The sequence below is a fragment of the Dicentrarchus labrax genome, unplaced genomic scaffold, assembly GCF_905237075.1.
Source record: "Dicentrarchus labrax unplaced genomic scaffold, dlabrax2021, whole genome shotgun sequence".
In the NCBI taxonomy this organism is placed as follows: domain Eukaryota; kingdom Metazoa; phylum Chordata; class Actinopteri; family Moronidae; genus Dicentrarchus; species Dicentrarchus labrax.
Window position 1 is genome coordinate 18,073,635 of NW_026136702.1, and position 18,214 is coordinate 18,091,848.

At 39.1% G+C, this 18,214-nt stretch overlaps 1 protein-coding gene across 2 annotated transcripts; it reads right to left on the reverse strand.

Annotated features, from left to right (window-relative positions):
* Positions 1-377: 377 nt before the first annotated feature.
* On the reverse strand, positions 378-15,190 carry arhgef33 (Rho guanine nucleotide exchange factor (GEF) 33). Of its 2 annotated transcripts, none has more exons than XM_051419663.1 (17): positions 14,830-15,190; positions 12,249-12,292; positions 10,189-10,353; positions 9,230-9,351; positions 8,752-8,897; positions 8,494-8,616; positions 7,563-7,689; positions 6,543-6,675; positions 5,124-5,231; positions 4,591-4,683; positions 3,929-4,077; positions 3,722-3,811; positions 3,428-3,606; positions 2,632-3,092; positions 2,309-2,533; positions 1,811-1,953; positions 378-1,518 (listed from the first exon to the last, which is right to left on the reverse strand). In XM_051419663.1, exons 1-17 carry the CDS (start codon positions 14,879-14,881, stop codon positions 1,392-1,394), a joined length of 2,487 nt encoding a protein of 828 aa, XP_051275623.1. In that variant the 5' UTR covers positions 14,882-15,190; the 3' UTR covers positions 378-1,391. The 2 variants fall into 2 exon arrangements, with proteins under 2 accessions (XP_051275623.1, XP_051275615.1); XM_051419655.1 differs by having other exon boundaries at positions 8,752-8,900; positions 14,830-15,189.
* Positions 15,191-18,214: the final 3,024 nt, after the last annotated feature.

An 18,214-nucleotide genomic window follows, 5' to 3' on the forward strand; every position in this document is an offset into this window, starting at 1 on the left:
GGGACACAAGGTTAATTTTGGAGAAGTTAAGGCTTTATTTAGCCAAATCAAACATTCAGTCAGTACAGCATAAAAAAAGAATGAGCAGCCTGATAAATGTGAGTGAGTTACAATGCAGTTTCATGAGTCTTATTTACTGATGGATGGGATGGGAGACTGGAACCTTGAAACAATTAATCTGATTCATTTTTGATTTATCTGGAATGATAACAACTTATTTGTAACATACTTGGATAACATATATCCAATATCCAAGAGAAGTCATTTTTCATTTATATATAGCCCAAAAATACAAAAGTATCCCAAAGGGGAGTCTTTTTTTATTTTAATCTTGTCCTATTTTAATAACCCAGTAATTCAGGAAAAAGGACACCATCTGACCAACATAACACATTTTCAGTGTTAACCTTTTATTTAACATTATTGTCTGATTGTCACATTCATCTCTTAACAACAGTTCTGTTGAATGCATAGAAATAATTGTCAAACATGTACTGTTTTGCCTTTAAACAAAAACAAATTCAAACAAAAAAAAAAAAAACAGTTTGTTTCTTCTCCTGAGTAAATGCACAATATAATAATTTCTGCGTATGGCTTAAGAGTGAGTGTCAGAGCCTGTTGAATTGGTGGAAGAGTTAAATCTAGGAACAGTACTCAGTCAGTTGTTGTTTCCCATACTGAAAAACAAACAGGGGACCACCTGCCAATATCAAACTATAAACAATTAAAAAAAGGTTTGCACAGATTGGGGTGCAATCAAAACCCCTTTAAAAAGGACAAAAGGAAAAGTAAAGGAGTTAGTTATCTGAATAACATTTAGAAACTGGAGGTAGAGGAGAGCTATTTACAGTCTGGGGATAATAGTGTCAAACTATGTCTACTAGTGGTGAAGTTTGTAACCACATCTTCATTGGCAAAAAGTTCAATTTGGTCCATAACTGCAGTCACATTTAATTGAAAAAACAATAATTAATTAACTTAACTGCCACTATAGCCACATTGCTACCTTTATCTCCTGTGCCATTTTGGTTTGAGCAAGTGATGCAAGTAAGACTGACAAAATAACAGAACATGAGCAAGAATTCAACAAACAAAACAAACAAAAGGCATACACCTATGCCAAGTGCTTTCCCTCAGTATGAAGGCCAGGGGCAGGAATTTGTCTTTCAAATAAAAATAGCTTTTAAACTTAACTTTAAAATTATTAGAGGAATCGTTGCTTAGCTAAATAGCTTATACCTATACAGCATTTATATAGCAGTTGTAAATGTAAAAAAACAACCTCATATTGTACTTCTTCACTTTGTATGTGTGTTTAAACATGCACGTATTACATTTTATATTTGATCAGTGTGTGACTGTTGTGACTGGTGTGTGTGATAAAGAGGAGTTCATACAGCTGTGCCGCGGTTTATCTCCACATGTACCAATTTGGGATTTTTCCCCGACGTCTCCTGTTCGCCATTTTGGTTTTCTGCTGTTTTCTCACCTCCCTTTTCTTTCTTCTCATCACCACTCCTGTTAAAAAGAAAGAGCAGGGGTACATTTATTAGAGTAGTAGTATTTTTAGTAGGTTTTTCAAAAAATTGAGGCATTTTCCATAACCTTTGATGCAAAAAGTTGCTGCTTTTGAAGGGAGGACATTGCTTTGTGGCTTTATCGACATGTAAGTGGTGTGTTTCTTTCATTCCTGTCTTCTTTGTATCATCTCCCAAGAATCCTTGAGGCAACTAATTTGCTTTCTTTCGGTTAAATCAGCTCTAATATGCATATTAATGTGCATATTTTTATGTTACATTATCATTCTTACTTCTTCTTGAAGAGTTTCTTGAATGAGCTCCTGAAGCCTCCTTTGTCTTGCTTCCGACTCCTCTCGCTGAAGGGTGTGTGGTTATTCTCCTCTGTCCCGCCCCTCCACTTTGACTCGTCTCCCCATGATTGGAACCCGGAGTCCTGGTGGGGTTGAACACAATAATACATTTACTTGCTAATAGTGTTTCTGTCTCCAGATGACCATGATGGCCATGTATACAACAGAGAAATGGATCAAAAGAACTGTTCGATTTTAAATGTTGCTGTTTGGTTTAAACAGAAATTAGGGAAAAGGATCTGTCTGTGTCTAACGTGAAATTCTTATTTTCTTGTTGTGACAATCAGCCGAATTTGTGGTACGCCAAGGTGTCTCTGAACAAGAAAGTGATTCCTTACCAGTCTGGGTAAGAGTGTCAGAACCTGATAAAAATGTTGATTGGTACCGACAGATTTCATGTAGACATTTTCATTTGTTTACATCTTTGCTGAAACCCACAATGCTGAGTAGCCCGTGAAGATCATCGCTCTGTTTGTCAGTATCCACTCTGTTCCCCAGGGGGCTGTGGACCTTACGGGATGGGGTGGGACACCCTTTGCTGCCCTTACTGCCCTGGCGCTCAAGCTTGGCATGGCTGCCCAGTCCCACCCTATGGAGGTGGTCTGATAGAGGACCATCGTTCAGACCACTCACTGTGTTGTCCATCTGCAGGCCATTCAGGGACTAGACAGTAGAGAAGACAAACATGATGTTGATTTGTTTGACAGCTGTAAAATTTATTAAATAATTTTTATGCATACATAAGCATAAAACAAGCTCACCTTGCTCTTGCGCTGGCTAGCCTGAAGGGGGCGATGCTGATTGCGGCGCATCATTACAGCTTCATCCGGAGACACGCACCCTCGGTTGGGCAGTTTGCTGTAACCATTTCCATGGCTTCCACCATTGCCGAAGACATCACGGGTTGTTGACACATTTGCTGCCACTGCATGATGTGATGCTGAGGGCGCTTTGGGGCACTTCACGAAGGCAATGTCAATGGAGGAATCTGAGGAAGCAGAGGAGCAGCGGTCGAACATGGAGACATCATGAAACGAGCCTCCGTCCTCTTCATAGAGACTCTCCATCCCTGGGGGGTCTGGAGGGAGAAGGAACTCTCCGAGGGCATCAGCCAGAGCAGAGCCCGGTTGAACCTGACGGAACTCTGCAGGTCTGGAGGGCAGATGATGCTGGCACGAGATGGACCTATCAGATGCCTCACTCTCTGGGATACTGCCGAGACCTAAAAGCCAAAGGTTGGATTGACTGGTTAACTGATGGGGGCAATTGTCCCAAAAGAATTTAAGTGACATGGGATGCACGCCTGTGTCTGCCAAGAGACGACGATCATACCAGCTCTGGGTGTGCTAGGGTTCAGTATGCTTCAAACCAAGTAGTTTAAATCAAGTGTCCTCCTAAGAGGTCTAAAGGTACAAGTGTTCCAAATGGCCACACTCAAATGCTGGGCGAAAAGCTTGCTTTCAAAAAGAAGTTTCGATGCCCAAAGTATAATGTCTAATCAATAAACCACACAAACATCATCCATTACAATAATCAGAAGATTCTGTGACCACAAACCTGCTGGCTTGTGGTTCCGTGGGTCCAGTTCGGGGCTGAAGAATGGGAGCTGGGTGGGCCACTCTGTGTCGTAACAATGAGTTTCTGGTTCTTGGTCCCGATCCCAATCCTGCAAACGATGAGACTGGATCTGCTCCAGTAGACGCTGCTTGCTCCGCTTCACCTGGTTAGCATGCTCTCTGTGAGGGAAGGATCATTCATTCATCAACCCTGTTCCCAGCAGCAGCAGGCAGCTTTGTACAAGGTCTCATAAACCCAATGTGTGTTAAGTGTTAAGAATGTAAAAATACTCACAGCATAGCACTGCTGTAAGGGTATGGTGAACCAATGTTGTTAGCTTGAATCCCGCTCTCCACTGTCTTTAACAGCTGTTTCATGGTAGATCTGCAACAGAGAACACTGCTTTACCGCACTCTGTCAGGTTGCGACTGTAAGAAAATGTCTTGATTGAACTCTTAAACATGCGTTTAATGTTGTTTTTTGTAGTTTGGTAATCCTAACCTTTTCACCTCCTTGCGGTTGTGCAGCAGTAGCTCCTGGTTGTGCTGGAGGAGGTGGTGGTATTGAGCCATGAAGGACCTGAACTGCTGGATGCACACCAGCAGTAGGTAGTAGTCTGGGTGTTCTGCCTCTGTCTGCCTCAGCAGCCCCTGCACACACACAGAGATAAATATCTTATTTATGTTCACACATCTTTGAGCAGACGCTGTCTTCAGAGTGATTAGCATTAATGAGATAATAAACAGATTTTTGTTTCTGCTCTATAATGATGTTTCTTTCTTTATGTATCATCTAAATTTGTAATATTTGGTTGTTGATTTTTTTTATTCTATTATTTTCTACTGTATGGCATTTCAAAGTTATGCCAGTGTGTAACATTTGGGAGGCTCTATTAGCAGAAATGGAATCTAATATAAATATGTATGTTAGTGGCAATAAGAATCATTGCTTTTTCATTGCCTTAGAATGGGCCGTTTTTATCCAATGACACATGGCTCTAGAGAGGGCCGTGCTAGAGGTGGGCATTTCACAGCCACCGTAGTTTCTCCCTCTGGCTTGGAAGAGGATCTACAACTACACCACTAGATGCCACTAAATCCCCCACACTGGTCCTTTAAATGGATATCATTATGTATATTGCTTAAAGTGTGTGTTAATCTAACCTGTAGCAGCAACAGGTACTCAGGGATCCTCTGAACCGGCTGAAGGAGCAGAGTGTGGAGGGAAGGTTTGGATTCGTCACCTGTTATGTCACTCTGATAGAAGCACCATGTGGCCAGTCAGAGCAAAAGGGCAGTAAAGATAATCCAATCAGGATGGAAGGACAAAACCAGTTAGTACAACAGGTTTAAGTAATGTGACTTTATTAAGCTGTGTCTGTAGCTATTGTACACAAACAGGGCTTGAAATTCACTTGCCAAAAGTGGCAACTATATTTAAGAGTCCAACCACGAGGTTCATCAGCTTTGTCTTAGAATGACAGGTATGCTGATGTAGCAGTTTTAACAAATTATCGTATCATGCTTTTAGAAATCTTCTTGTCATTGCCTTTACTCAGTATCACATCCCCCCTGTCTGCCCTGTAGTGTAACATTCTCTAATGCTATACATTATCAGCATTATCATTATCCCATGTTAGCCTTATCCTTTCATGTCACATCATAGCAGTCGGTGACATCACTTCTGTTTGTGTTACCTCCAGGAAGGCAGAAGATTTCATGGAGCTGGAGGCAAGCATGGTGATGACTGACAGACAGTCTGGAAGCTCCTTCAGGTACGACACATAAAAGTCCAAGAAATCGCTCTGTAGGGAGAAAGAGAGGGATGCTGTCTGGATGTGCATGTGTTCACCCTTTCACTGTCAGTCTGTTGTCAGTAATAAGACCTTAGCAGGTCATGTGCAGGTGTGAGGATAAACCTGCCTTTATTTTTCTAAATAGGTAGCTGTTCCTACCAATTACTGCATTTCCTCCTATTCACTCAGAACCAATCAGCCACATATTGACTTTAATAGAATAGACTCATTAGCTTCAGTGTATTGTGTCTGCTTTTGGCTTTCAGTTTTGCACAGTCCTAACGTTACAAAACGTGATAGACAATTTAAAGACTTTAAATTGTGGCCAATTGAATTCCTAATTTAGTCTGACAGGAAGTCGCATCAAAGTCCTGAAGTGCACTTCAGGCTTTTATAGAAATTACCTTTTTTTATTTTGTACATAATAAAAATGCATATTTATATATTAAAAAAAATTACATTTGCATCATCTATAGAATACCTGTGTGTGAGGGGGGGTTGGGGAATCACTGTTGTCTTTGTACTACATCTGTATTCCAGCTCCCAACATGGCTTCGCTGGAATTTGACATTTCATTTAATTTCCGTCATGGCTGCCAAAGTGATTCAGATTCATTATAAATGGCCAGTCACAAGACCAAACCTTTTGACCCCTCCACATTAACTAGCCTGGAACAGCACTGTGCATTGTGAATGTCAAGCTTGTGATTTACAAGTGAGTAAACTGGCGGTACGCATCTTTTGTACACTATCCACAGGAGTACCAGATATATCCAGATATATTTGGTGCTGATTTAACTCTATGCTCTTTTTTGTTACATTGAATTAAATTATACTAAAATATTCTTTAAATATTTTGTCCACAGTGACCTAAATATTACCCAAAAAAGTGAGAAATTTAGTTTACTGGTTAAATTGACACCTTCCTTTAAAAACAAATGCTACTGTAACACTAATTTCCAGCAGGTGGCACAGGTGTCAAGGTTATAGACGTATTTACTTTACTTGCCAGTAGATGGCGCATATCGACGCATCTACATTTACAGAAATATCGGGGGTCTGGTGAAGTGCTTCCACATTATGTGGCATTAGTGAACACTTAACACCTAAAAATGAGTGCTAATTATTGTTGGATGAATCCATTGTCAGGTAGAAAAGGAAAATAAGTATCACAGAGTAGTTTAAATTTGCCAGAAACCCAAGCTAGCACAAGCATCTTTATGGGCTACAGTCTTTACAATTAAGTGAAAGACATGCAGTAAAATGCGCAGTAGTTTATACAAATTACTCTGTGGATTACAGTTCTGTGTTTGTGGGTTACCTCTTTGCTGGTGAGCCTCATAAACACATCTCCCATGAGGCCTTGCCACTGGGACTTGAGCACACGTTCCTGGAGCGTATGGAGAAGCTCAAGGTGCTGCTGGATCAGGAACCTCAGAGAGCTGGGAAATGGACTAAAGACAGAGAGAAAGAGAAGCTGAGAGGGTGCAGACTGATTACTTTGTTGTATTAATATGGAACAATTGAAGACATAACAGTATTAAAAACAGAATGAAACATGTTCTTCTCTTACAGATCAATCATATAAATCATATATAATCATACAAAGCACATGTTAATGGAGACACGTTGTTTTGTAAACATCCTTCATTTGTTGTAATATACTAAATATTCTGACAGTCTTATGTGACAGACATCTGGCAGCAGGTAAATCAGGTTAAAACAAATGCAATCATTTACAAATACCATTTATCCCAGTCCACCATTTGCACCTTTCCATTACTGCTGTTGGTCATTGGGAACACATGTGATGAAGCAAAGCAGTGATTCCATTAGCAGGCTGTGGAGAGTCTTTTTAAAAGAGTATCCTCTCTGTCTCACTGGTGTTTATAACCTGCTTTTATTTGATTAGTTTATTTCCTGTTCTCCCCACACTGTGAGCTCTCAAATTAGATCAGTAGCCACTCCTGGAATAAAATCTGGATGTTGGTCTGTGTGTGTGTGTGTGTGTGTGTGTGTGGATAAGAGTGAGAGGTAAAGAGACAAAATTACTGCAGTCTGTGATATTTATTGAGCTCATGTCTCGTAATATATCAGAGTGCTCTTTTCCACATCAGATAAAGTTGGGGATGTCTGGGTCATTCTGCGTTTACATAGGTTGTGTGTGTGTACTTAAATGTATATGTGGTTTAAGTAAGTCATTTTTTGCAGAGACTCCTCTTCATTAAATTACCTTCAATTTCCATAATGGCTTTTAATGTTTTTGATGCCCATGTAAGATTTCGGGGGAGAAACTGACTCTTTGAAACTCAGTTGTCTCTCTGCGTGTCCACAGACTTACCGTTTGTCCTTGGAAGTAAGAGCTTCTGACCCATTAAAGGAGATGTTGGCTTTCAGTAACAGAGACAGGTGGGACACATAAACTCTCTCTGACTCCAGAAGCTCCAGAGCCACTCTCTGTCTCTTATCTGCACACACAGAGAAACACATACATTTCAACTATTTTGAATTATATATGTCATATTCTCTTCCTCTTTCTTGCCTTCTGGCCCGACATCAAGTGTTGCTCAGCAGTGAACTGAACTTGCCCCCTTCTGCTATTGGCTGGTCTGGGGAGCCTGGTGGGGATGCTAACTATAAAGTGGCATCACCTGGTATCAGAGACCAGCCAACAGCAGATGCCAAGTTCAGTTTTACTTCTACGGGTCTTGTGATATAGCCTGTGGACTGTGCCCCTCTGTATTGACCAAAACTATTTATTTGCCAGATACAGGAATTGATTCATTCACTCATTCATTCATTCAGTAGTCTTATATATCGGTTCAAATTAAAGGAAAAGTTTGACCAGCTCTGACATTGTGTGTTTAGTCTGTACAAAAAAAGTTTGTGGTTTTATATTTTTTTTCTTGGCAGGTGTAGTGACAAACACTCCAAGAGCAAGATATAATGTGTTTATTTGTGAGCTTTACATGAGGTAGTGGATAGATATTGCTACCTTTGCACAGAGCCAGGCTTGCTACTTCCCCCTGTTTCTAGTCTTTATGCTAAGCTAAGACAAATTATGACTTGTTCTCAGACAGAAATCTACAAAATGGATTTTATTCTTTATCAAATTATAAATTATATATATCCAATATCTTTCATCTTGCCAATTTTAATCTTCACATAGGCCAATATGTACATGATTCAACTGTCTCACAATATATATTTTTACATTCCTGGTAATAGAAGTGCAGCAGTCGTGTTATTAACACATATACTGTATCTCTTACTGTTCTCAGTTGGACTGTTGGGTGTCTCTGTGTCGTCTCTGCTGTTCTTCCTATCTCCCCACCCTGGAGATTTGGATGGACAACCTCTCTGCTGCTGCTGAGCCTCCTGCTCAGAGGTAGAGTCTGCGACATACACACACACACACACACACACACACACACACACACACACACACACACACACACAAATGTGAGTAAATGGCTCTCGTAGGCCTGTCAGTTTTCTTTTAGTTTAGCGGGTAGATGTGATAGACTCACTCTGTGTCGACGTGTTGCTCCTCTGTGGTGACCCGCTATGTGGCAGACTGGAAAAGAAGTGTTGAATAACACTAAGGTCTGACTGGCTGGGCACACAGATGTGTTCATCCCCTGATGCCGATAGCACATCTGCCTTGGAGCTCTTTCTGCTTTTGGACCAATCAGCAAGATAAGAACAACTTATTTGCCAAGTTACACAACACAGCCTATCTTTGTGCAGCCCTGCCAATAAGCAATTGTTTAGGGAAATCAAAAGCAACTTTGTAATCTGTGGCTTGCTCAGTGGTGCTTTAATGGCATTAGTAGGCATTCTAGAGGTGAGATTAAACTGTAATGATCTGTCTCTACAGATATAGATACTCAATAAACAGCAAGTAAATGAAGAGAGTGCAAAAGGGACACATTCAATATAATTCAAATGTATCTTGTTGGATGAAACTGCATCTACAGTATCTTTATTACGTATTTTCAACCCTACCTGTGTGGAACAGAGATGATGTCTTTGGTGTTTTCTGACTGCAACAGTTCTGCCCTCTTCTGCACCTCTCTCTGTCTGTGGGACACATCCTTTATGTGAAACAACGCCACATTCAGCTCCTCCTGCAAGCAGATAATAACAAGGAACTGCATTAATGTCACTGCTATAAACTGACAGTGTCTGTGCTGCACTGTGAGCCGCCAGATCAGATTTGGAGGGAAAAACCTGCAAAGTTTGCTTTGGGGCACTAGAGCTAAAGCTTTTATAGTTTTGTGATGTCAGATGGTGGAATAAATATTGGGGAAAATGATAAAAAATGACTAGATTCATAGAAATGTATCGTAAATGTAATGTAAGAAAATCGATTTGGACATATTTTAAGCAACTTTTACAACAACATTTAATTTGTTACAGCCAGAAAGTGAGGAACATCTGATGGAAATAAAAGTCATTGTTAGACCTGTAATGGTATTTTTTAAACATTCATAGTGGTACTCGGTACACAAATGTAAGTACTTGTATTTGGTCCTATACAAAAGAGTGTGTGCAGATCCAGCATCTGAAAGTAAAAACCTCATGACAGCACATTATGTTATGAGTAAAAAAAAACCTTTAACAGCTTGATAAAGTTGATGCATTTGTGTCTGTGCAGATAAATGTAATAAACACCAAGATCTTACAACATGTGCTGCATACAAGATGTATTGATGTCAGTATATCGTCTACTGTTGCAGGGTGAGTGTTTGAAGGAGTTGCCTTCCTATCTAATAAATGAAATTAGTTTACAGTTTCGAGTTCCAGTCAGATGTTCTAAATTATGTTACAGAGGCCTCTCCACCTCACCAAGAATAGACTCTGTGTATGTATGCGTGTGTGTGTGTGTGTGTGTGTGTGTGTGTGTGTGTGTGTGTGTGTGTGTGTGTGTGTGTGTGTTTTTCACTGCATAGCGTCTCCAGCACCTTGAAAGTGTTGAGGGAGTTCTTGAGGCCCATTATCTTATCATCCACGTCAGTCTGATGGGCCTGGAGTTTCTCCTCCAGGCCGTGGTCCCTTTGACGCAGCTCACACAGCTCCGTCAGGGCAGTATGAAGCCCCTCGCGCAGCTCAGCCACCAGGCCCTGCAGCTGCATCACGAGAAGCGATGGGAATACATTATGTTTTCAGTAGGGTGTTTCGGGGGTGTTCAGTGCTCAAGATGTTCTGATGTTTCTTCTTTGATGTTTTTCAGTTCATTTACTGTAGCGAGTAGATTTAATTATTTACCCCTCGTTTTCTTTATTGCCGTGAGTCGTTTTCTGTCACGTTTCATGTTTTTTTCTAAAACTTTTTGGTGTTTTGGTGGTCTTCATTTGGGTCTTCTATATCTGAGAATATTTACTTTCAACAGCCCATCCTCATCTAATTTTACTCTCCTCTCTTTGCCCCCTCAGCATCCTTATTTCTTACATACAGTCCTTTTTTTTTAACAAAAGTAATTTTCTCATTTTTTCCTTAAAAATATCCTATAAGTTAGTTTATGTGCCTTCCTTCTTCTCTGCAGTTAGCCTTAGTTTTCATTCATAGCTGATTGAATTTATTCAGCAGGGATAACTGAATCAGCTGATGGGAACATAACATGGGTCGAAGCAGCTCTCACTCGTCCAATCTTTCCATCTATCTCTTGCTCTCTTTCTCTCAGTCATGTGAAAGGCATCAGACAGCAGACTGAATAGAGCATCTGTCCTATTTGCCTTCACCCCTTCTTCCCTTCTGATGCTATCAGCGGTTAGCAGTGCTGTACTGTACCTCTTCACACATGGGTGTTTAAAGATGCACTACAGTATGAATTCCTCATAAATCTCATTATTTAATTATATCAATAGCAAGTTTAGCCCATTTTTGCTATTGTAAGTATATAACAGTGTAACGTAACGTGAGTAGTATGGGAACTTGGTGAGACCCATTCAGAAACTCAGTTTGAAAAGAATAATATTTTAGTTTTGTGAGTTGGAAGCAACCCTTCGGGACAGCTAATGTGTTCAACATAAGCCTAGCCTCCAGGCTAAAAGGCCAATATTTACTATGCTAATTTACATCAGGTCAAGTGAGTAGGAATGCACTCACACAGTGCTTTTGCCTGAAAAAGTCATGTAAACATCTTGACTAAAATAATTTGTTAGTACACAGTTAATCTAGTACATGCAGTTCTGCTCCTCTGTGTTCTGCCATGAACAGATATGGACTCTTCAAAGGTCATGAGACCTAGTGCAAATTTAAATTCAAGTGACACGAAACAATTCTTCATGCACAATATCGCACACACTATAACACATGCATTATGGTTAGAGGAGCTTGGACACTGCGTCATGTTACTCTCAAGCTGAGCAAGGACTGTGTGGCTTTGCTTTATAGTATATAATAATAATAATAAAACACACTTGCAACACCTTTCGAAGCTCAATACTGATTTATAACAGAAACTGTCAATATGAGCACAGAAGGAAGAGGCCAATTATTTTTATCAAATATAAATAAAGAAACCTGACGCACAGTGTGTCTAAATATAAAAAAATATAGGTAGTGAATACTGAACTGCAGGATAGCATTTCTACTCTCCCGTTCAAAAACAGAACTGTTTGACATCTGACCTTTCTGTGACTTATGACCCTAAAGTTTTCTTGAGATCTTGAGAAGATTACATATTATATGGTCAAGACATAAAGGTTTTCCATGAAGAATTGAAGAGTAAATGTCATTGGACTGGCTAGCAGCAGGTTAAGAGCACAGTGGGTTCAGTAAGAGCAGCTGACACAAAAACAAATATAGACATAACACATAAAGGTTTATCCCTCTGCTACTGACAGATGGATTGTTACTCAAACATATTATGAACCTCCAGTTAGTTTGCAAACTCTGTCAGCTGTATCCAAACTGGTTGATTAAATAATGACAGTCAATGGCAATATGTTTTTTAAATTCACCCTCTTATGAGGTGTAAGCCAAAATGTTACTCCAGTTGTGTGGAAGAGTTCTTGTTTACCTGAGCAATCTCTAGGCTAGCCTCCTCCACATTTTCTTCTTTATCTGAAAGGAAAATAAAACAAAACAATAAACCTCAGTTAGCCACCCACACAGGCAACACTTCACTTTTGTGAAAATTGTTGATTCCACTGATGACTTCACTAACAGTCATGGAAAAACATGAATGGATGACCTATTCATACCTTGGATAATAATGTGTTCAAACATAGAAGTGGAAAAAATGTCACTTGACATTTCATTGGCTTGAATGTCATCAGAGGTGGAAAACTTTATTCAATTTCAGTCAACCACCACATACACTCTAGTTTTAATAAAAAACTGCAGGTTCCACACATAATTCATAGACTCTTTTGTTTGCAGTGAATACATTTATGTAAAACTAACAGTTAAATTGTGAAAAAGTTTTTCACACACAGGATAGCTTTCACAAACTCTTGGTTGATAAACCTTCTCAATTCAAGGAACACATATTTCAAATTCAACCAAAAACATTATGAATCATATGAGTCATTTGGCACAAATTTAAACATTTTCTTTTTCGAGTTACCAACATCAAAGAAAGGTATTTATAAGCACCTTCATGAGACAGCACTAAGCTGAACTACAACGTTGTCCAAGACCAAAATATGTTTCCATCTATTCCAAACATTCCCATACAGTATTACCATCCCTGCAATACATTATATTCATGGTGTTAAAGGTAACATTCATGGTTTAGATTTTTTTCAAAACTGAATAATTTATTTGTGAATAAGTCTTTGTGATGGAGGGTGTGTGTGTCTGTGTTTGATGTATTAGAGGTAAAAGCACTTGCACTATAGAAATCAGTGTTTTATGTTTAAGAGTGCTTCAGCAGTCATGTGAAAGTGCTACACATGCCAGTCTTTCTCAGAAGAGAGATTCATTTAACTGCACGTAAATACAAGCATCATTTTTATGTCAATCTTCCTGTGACTTGTGGTAATGAGTCTCTTTAGTGTCAGCTTTAGTATCTCCTGATAGAATCACATTCAGTTCTACTGATTGTGGAGGAAAGTGCTGCACAAGGAAATTCTGATTTATGATGATTTCTTTTTAAATGCAGTGCAGTTTGAGACAAGCAACTGGTTGTATAAAAGCATAATGCTTCTATTTGTTGTGGAAATGTCACAGCTCGAGGCTGCTGTCAACATTGCCGAGAGTCATCTGAATTACGTACTTAACATATATTATCATACATAATCAACAAGGCCCACTGGCACAATGTACTACATCTGTTCTGCCTAATACTTCTTAACTGTGAAAGAGCAAAAGAAGGAATATTATATGCAACAATGGAGTATTTCTCTCTGCAGAATATACGGCATGGCAAATCTCCTCTGACAGCTTGGCTTTGGGGTATTGGCCACAGTTGTTACAGACCACAAAAAGTTAGCTTCACGATGTCAACATTAAGCTATATTGCCCCAGGGTGACCTAAAGCTTGAACACAAAAATGATTACCAATGGTAAACCAAAAGGATGGGATTCTGTGATTGAATGACTGATAGGAAAACACATGATGGCCCTCGCCATTCCAATGTTAACTTAAATGAATTTACATTACAATTAATTATAAATAAGTAAAGTAATACTAAGGCACACTGTCTGTGGAATCCAGTAACCACTAATGTGTGACAGGGTTCTGCATGACTCATTTTCTGTACAGTCTGTTCAGCATTTTTAAACCACCGCTTGTGGTTTTCTCCTGGAGTGAGCTAGACATTATTATTGACGATATTGTTGGTCAACCTGAGATTATTGCAGAATAAAGATGTATGTGTATCAGCATGTAAACAGTGTCTCAGTTAAATGGTTTGTCCACTGACAAGAGTAAATGTCCCTCTTATTAGAAAGAAAAAAATACTTAAGGGATATAAAAGATGCTTGTGTGTTTATTGTGTGTTTAAAAATAATATCAAGTGATGTACTGTTGTTGATTTTTGCAACTCTCAACTATTAATATTGGTATCGGCCCCCAGAATTCAGTACCAGTCGGGGTCTATTGCAGCTCTGCTCGTGCTCTTCTCCATACCTGAAAGTGATGATCAGCATCATTTGAACCAATTAAACTTTATTGGGATTGCATTTCAAATAATCTGCAGCCATCCAAAAAGAGAAAACTGGATTGAACATTGTACATGCGATCCCTACAAAGACTGCTCTTTGGTACCTTTATGTTTAAGAAAAGGTGGACTTTTCTTTTGAGAAAACTATTTGATTATTAAAGCAGTTCTTTTTTCCCCACTCTGAATGGTAACAAACTGGCTGAATGTGAACATCAGAAGAAGATTAGTTTTTTTTATCTGTTTAATATGATTGGAAATGGAATACATTTTGTCCTTGGGCTGTTTGACAGACAAAACAAACAGAGAGACATTAATATGGGATCTGGGCACATTTTACAAATCAAACAATTCATCTATTACTGTACGAATGATTAATAAATTAATCCATAATTACCATAACCGTTAGTTTCAGCCCTATTACAAACCAGAACCACTGTTTCCAAGAACATCTGCTCAAAAGTTACAGCTTAAGGTTTTTGACACCTGTTTTACCTTTTGATACGCCCTCTGTCTTGTCCTCTGTTTCTGTTTTGCCATTCTCCATGTTTAGGTATCCTGTCCCGTCTGGTCCAATGTAGTTCACAGCTGTCCTGAAGTCCTTGTAAAGCTCAAAATGACTTCATTCCACTCTTCTGCCTCGTTCTTTTCCTCTGAACAACCCTATCCTTTGCTGTGATCGCTCACTTTCTCTCCTCCAAAGCATGTGAGTCCTATGATTTCCTTTTTGTACAATGAGGCCCTTGTCTTCGGAGAGTACAGGGACAGAAGGGAAGGATCAGGAGGAGAGAGACACACACATTTGTTCATCATACAGCCACTTACTGTAGCTAACTCATTCGATTTAAGGAGGCGTGACTGGCAGTTAATGAGGACGATTTACACAACAGCACTGATCAGAGTAAGCTTGGAATGGAAAAGCCAGTTATTGCAGTGGATAAAAGTGATACTGGCTGATTATAGTCATCTGCACGCAGTGGAGGATTTCACAGTGGGCCAGTCCCGGTACAGCCTGTTTGTAGCTGCAGTATCAAGTCTATATGGATTAGTTAGCTTGTGTTGGTGGATGTGTCTCAATGAGGACATGTGAACTTTAATTGTGTTTATATTGTGTTTTTTAATCTTCCGCTCCTTTAACAGATTCTTGGGGGAAGTGCAACAAGCTGTACACACAACACTGGGATATTATCACCTTAAAATGTTGTTGGGAGGAACATGTTAAAGGACAGTTGCAGTTTCATTTACACATCCAGCGACATTATCATTCATTCTGAGTTGTGTTTACGACAACTTGATTGATGTCAGTTCAATAATCCCTCTCTTTTTATCTTTGTTTTGTTCTCTACCAACTCCTGAGAAAATAATATCTGGGTCTTCAGCTGCTAAATGCACAGTTTCTTTCTGCTGGGCAGGTGGTGTACTGTGAGTTCATTGAAGTATTAAAGAAATGGTGCTGACGAGATCATTGAGACTGACTCAAAATTGTCAGTATAAAATTATAGTTTGTTAGCTTTATAGTGGTAGGCTACTCCACCAAAAATATTTTTTTTTAGAATGAAATACTACTCACCCTTTACTACTTACCCTTTAAAATACAACAGCAGCTGTGCTCTGCTTGAATTCATGTCAATTCTAATTTATTCCAATGATGACCAATAAGTTTTAATAATAGAAAACCATTTCAAATTCTCAGACAGTTCACTAGACCTCTCCCCTCTTTTGCTTTAGTGTCACGTGACCCAGGTAAACAAGCAAGCAGGTCTGCCGGCCAGTAGTCACACAAACACACACCCACACACACACACACACACACACAGATGAGAGACAGAGCAGAAGAATGGAGGAGAGAAAGAAGAGCGCTGTGTGGCTTTATTTTCAGGTTACAAATGAAACAACAGCAAATTGTTTAGTTTGTAAAGAGGCTGTAAAATGCAGTGGCAATACTACGAATTTATATAAGCACATGAAAAATCATCCAAAAGAAAATATAGAGCTACAGAAACAGAGAGAGGAAGAGAGAAGTCCCCCACCACCCACCCAGAGGAAGCTGTCATTAACAGAGGCCCTTCAGTTTGGCACAGAATATCCAGGTAGATAATAGTGGTGAAAGGAATATTTTGGTCATCTTCGGCATTAGTTAATATATATTTTTAAGTGCAACTGGTCATTTGTTATTTTAGCCAACTCAGTAAAGTATAAAGTAGTAAGTATAAAGTATGCTAAGACCTTGAAATAATACATTTATCCCATTGAAACGTGTTATTTAAATGAATAGCCAACTTTTTATCTCATAATTTCAACTTACTTTGAGGATATTTATATTATCGAGGCTAAGTTTTATCTGTCTTTTTCCATAGCTTGAGGCTACATTGGCCACTACGAGCATAACACACCTGCACTGTCTGTGGTTGAGTTGTATTGTGGGTAATGTAAGCGCCAGGTTTGGACTACAAATCAAAAAAGAAATTCAATTCCTGTGGTTCTGCTCCATCAATTTTTATCCTTTTTTTAACTGTCCACTGTTTGTCCCACACTGGTACAGAGCAATGCTGTATCTTTAAAGTCCATATCATATTTTTTGCTAACAGTAACTATTGATTGAATCTGGTTCCTCAAATTAAAGGACATGACAATGAAGAGTTTCTACTATGTATATGTATTATGTAATGTAGTTTTAAAAACCTCAACAGTTTGACTCGGAAGTTGTGTGGTTGTCCACGTGTGTATGCATGTGTTAGTCTGATAATCAATGTGATACCCTCTTGAGTCGTGGCTGACAGAAGCCTGTGTTTGTCTCTCCATCCGTGTCGGTACGTCACTGTACTGCAAGTCTGCCTGTCTCTCTTCTGTCCCTGTGCTTGTGGTGGGGTCTATAAAGCCCCGAGACAAACAGCTGAGCAGCTTTTCAATTCAACAACAAATCTGTGTTTGAAGGTTACATCATTCCCACACATCATCTGATTTTGTGGTTACATGTGAGTGTGTGCAAGGACAATGTAACTGTCCATTCCTCTAACAAAAACAAAACTCAAGTTAATAGGGTTATGATAAGATGCCATTTTGATGTTTTGCATATTGGGGGCCTGAAAATCTATTTTATTTTTAATGTCATGGAATTAAAACAGTTTTAACCCTTTAAACAGATATTAAACCCTTATTTTAGTCTTGTACACGCTTGCTTCACAATTAATAATGTCGTTTATCTCCTGTTAAGTATTAATTATATTGTTAAACTGAATAATTTGAATTGTGAATTCATTGTAAAGAGGGCCACAAGTTGCATTCTTGTGTAAAATGTGTTTTATTTTATAATTCTGGGATGATAGGATCAGTCAAAGCAGGATGCAGTGCACTTTATGACCCCCTACTGTTATTATGCCAACCATTCAACACTATATTGTTTAACTTATATAGGCTAGCTTTAATTAACATGATGGTCCTGTTATGAATCAGTACTCCACGCCTTGTTTTTTGTTTTTTTTACAGCTCTCCTGGCTCAGTTGAGTAATGCTACCTCTGTATTTCACATAGACTTAAGCCTGCTATTCCTTTATTTGCTCTGCAGGTCTCAGCCTGAAGAAACAAAACACGAGAGTGTCCAGTCTGTTGTGCAAGGAGACAATCTCTCTGGCCTTTTGCCCATATGTGTTTGCCTAAGGTTACAGCACAAAATAGGAAAAACAGTTATAATAAGCAAGCTGTTGTGTCTTGGGTTCTTGATCTAATAAGATTAGACAGAAACCGGGATCAACCTTTTCCTTTCCTTTTCACAGCTGAAGACAATGTTTCCGTATAACATTGCTACTCTTAACTATAACAAAACCACAAACTACATACCTCAAAATGAACCACAGAGTTGCCTCTAAAAGACAAGGCCTCA

Coding starts and splice junctions, on each gene's coding strand:
- arhgef33 (XM_051419655.1), bottom strand. CDS start 14,881: ATGGAGAATGGCAAAACAGAAACAGAGGACAAGACAGAGGGCGTATCA. Junction 6,676..7,562: donor CTTACTTCCAAGGACAAACG/GTAAGTCTGTGG, acceptor CTCTGTCTTTAG/TCCATTTCCCAGCTCTCTGA. Junction 5,232..6,542: donor TGAGGCTCACCAGCAAAGAG/GTAACCCACAAA, acceptor TTCTCCCTACAG/AGCGATTTCTTGGACTTTTA.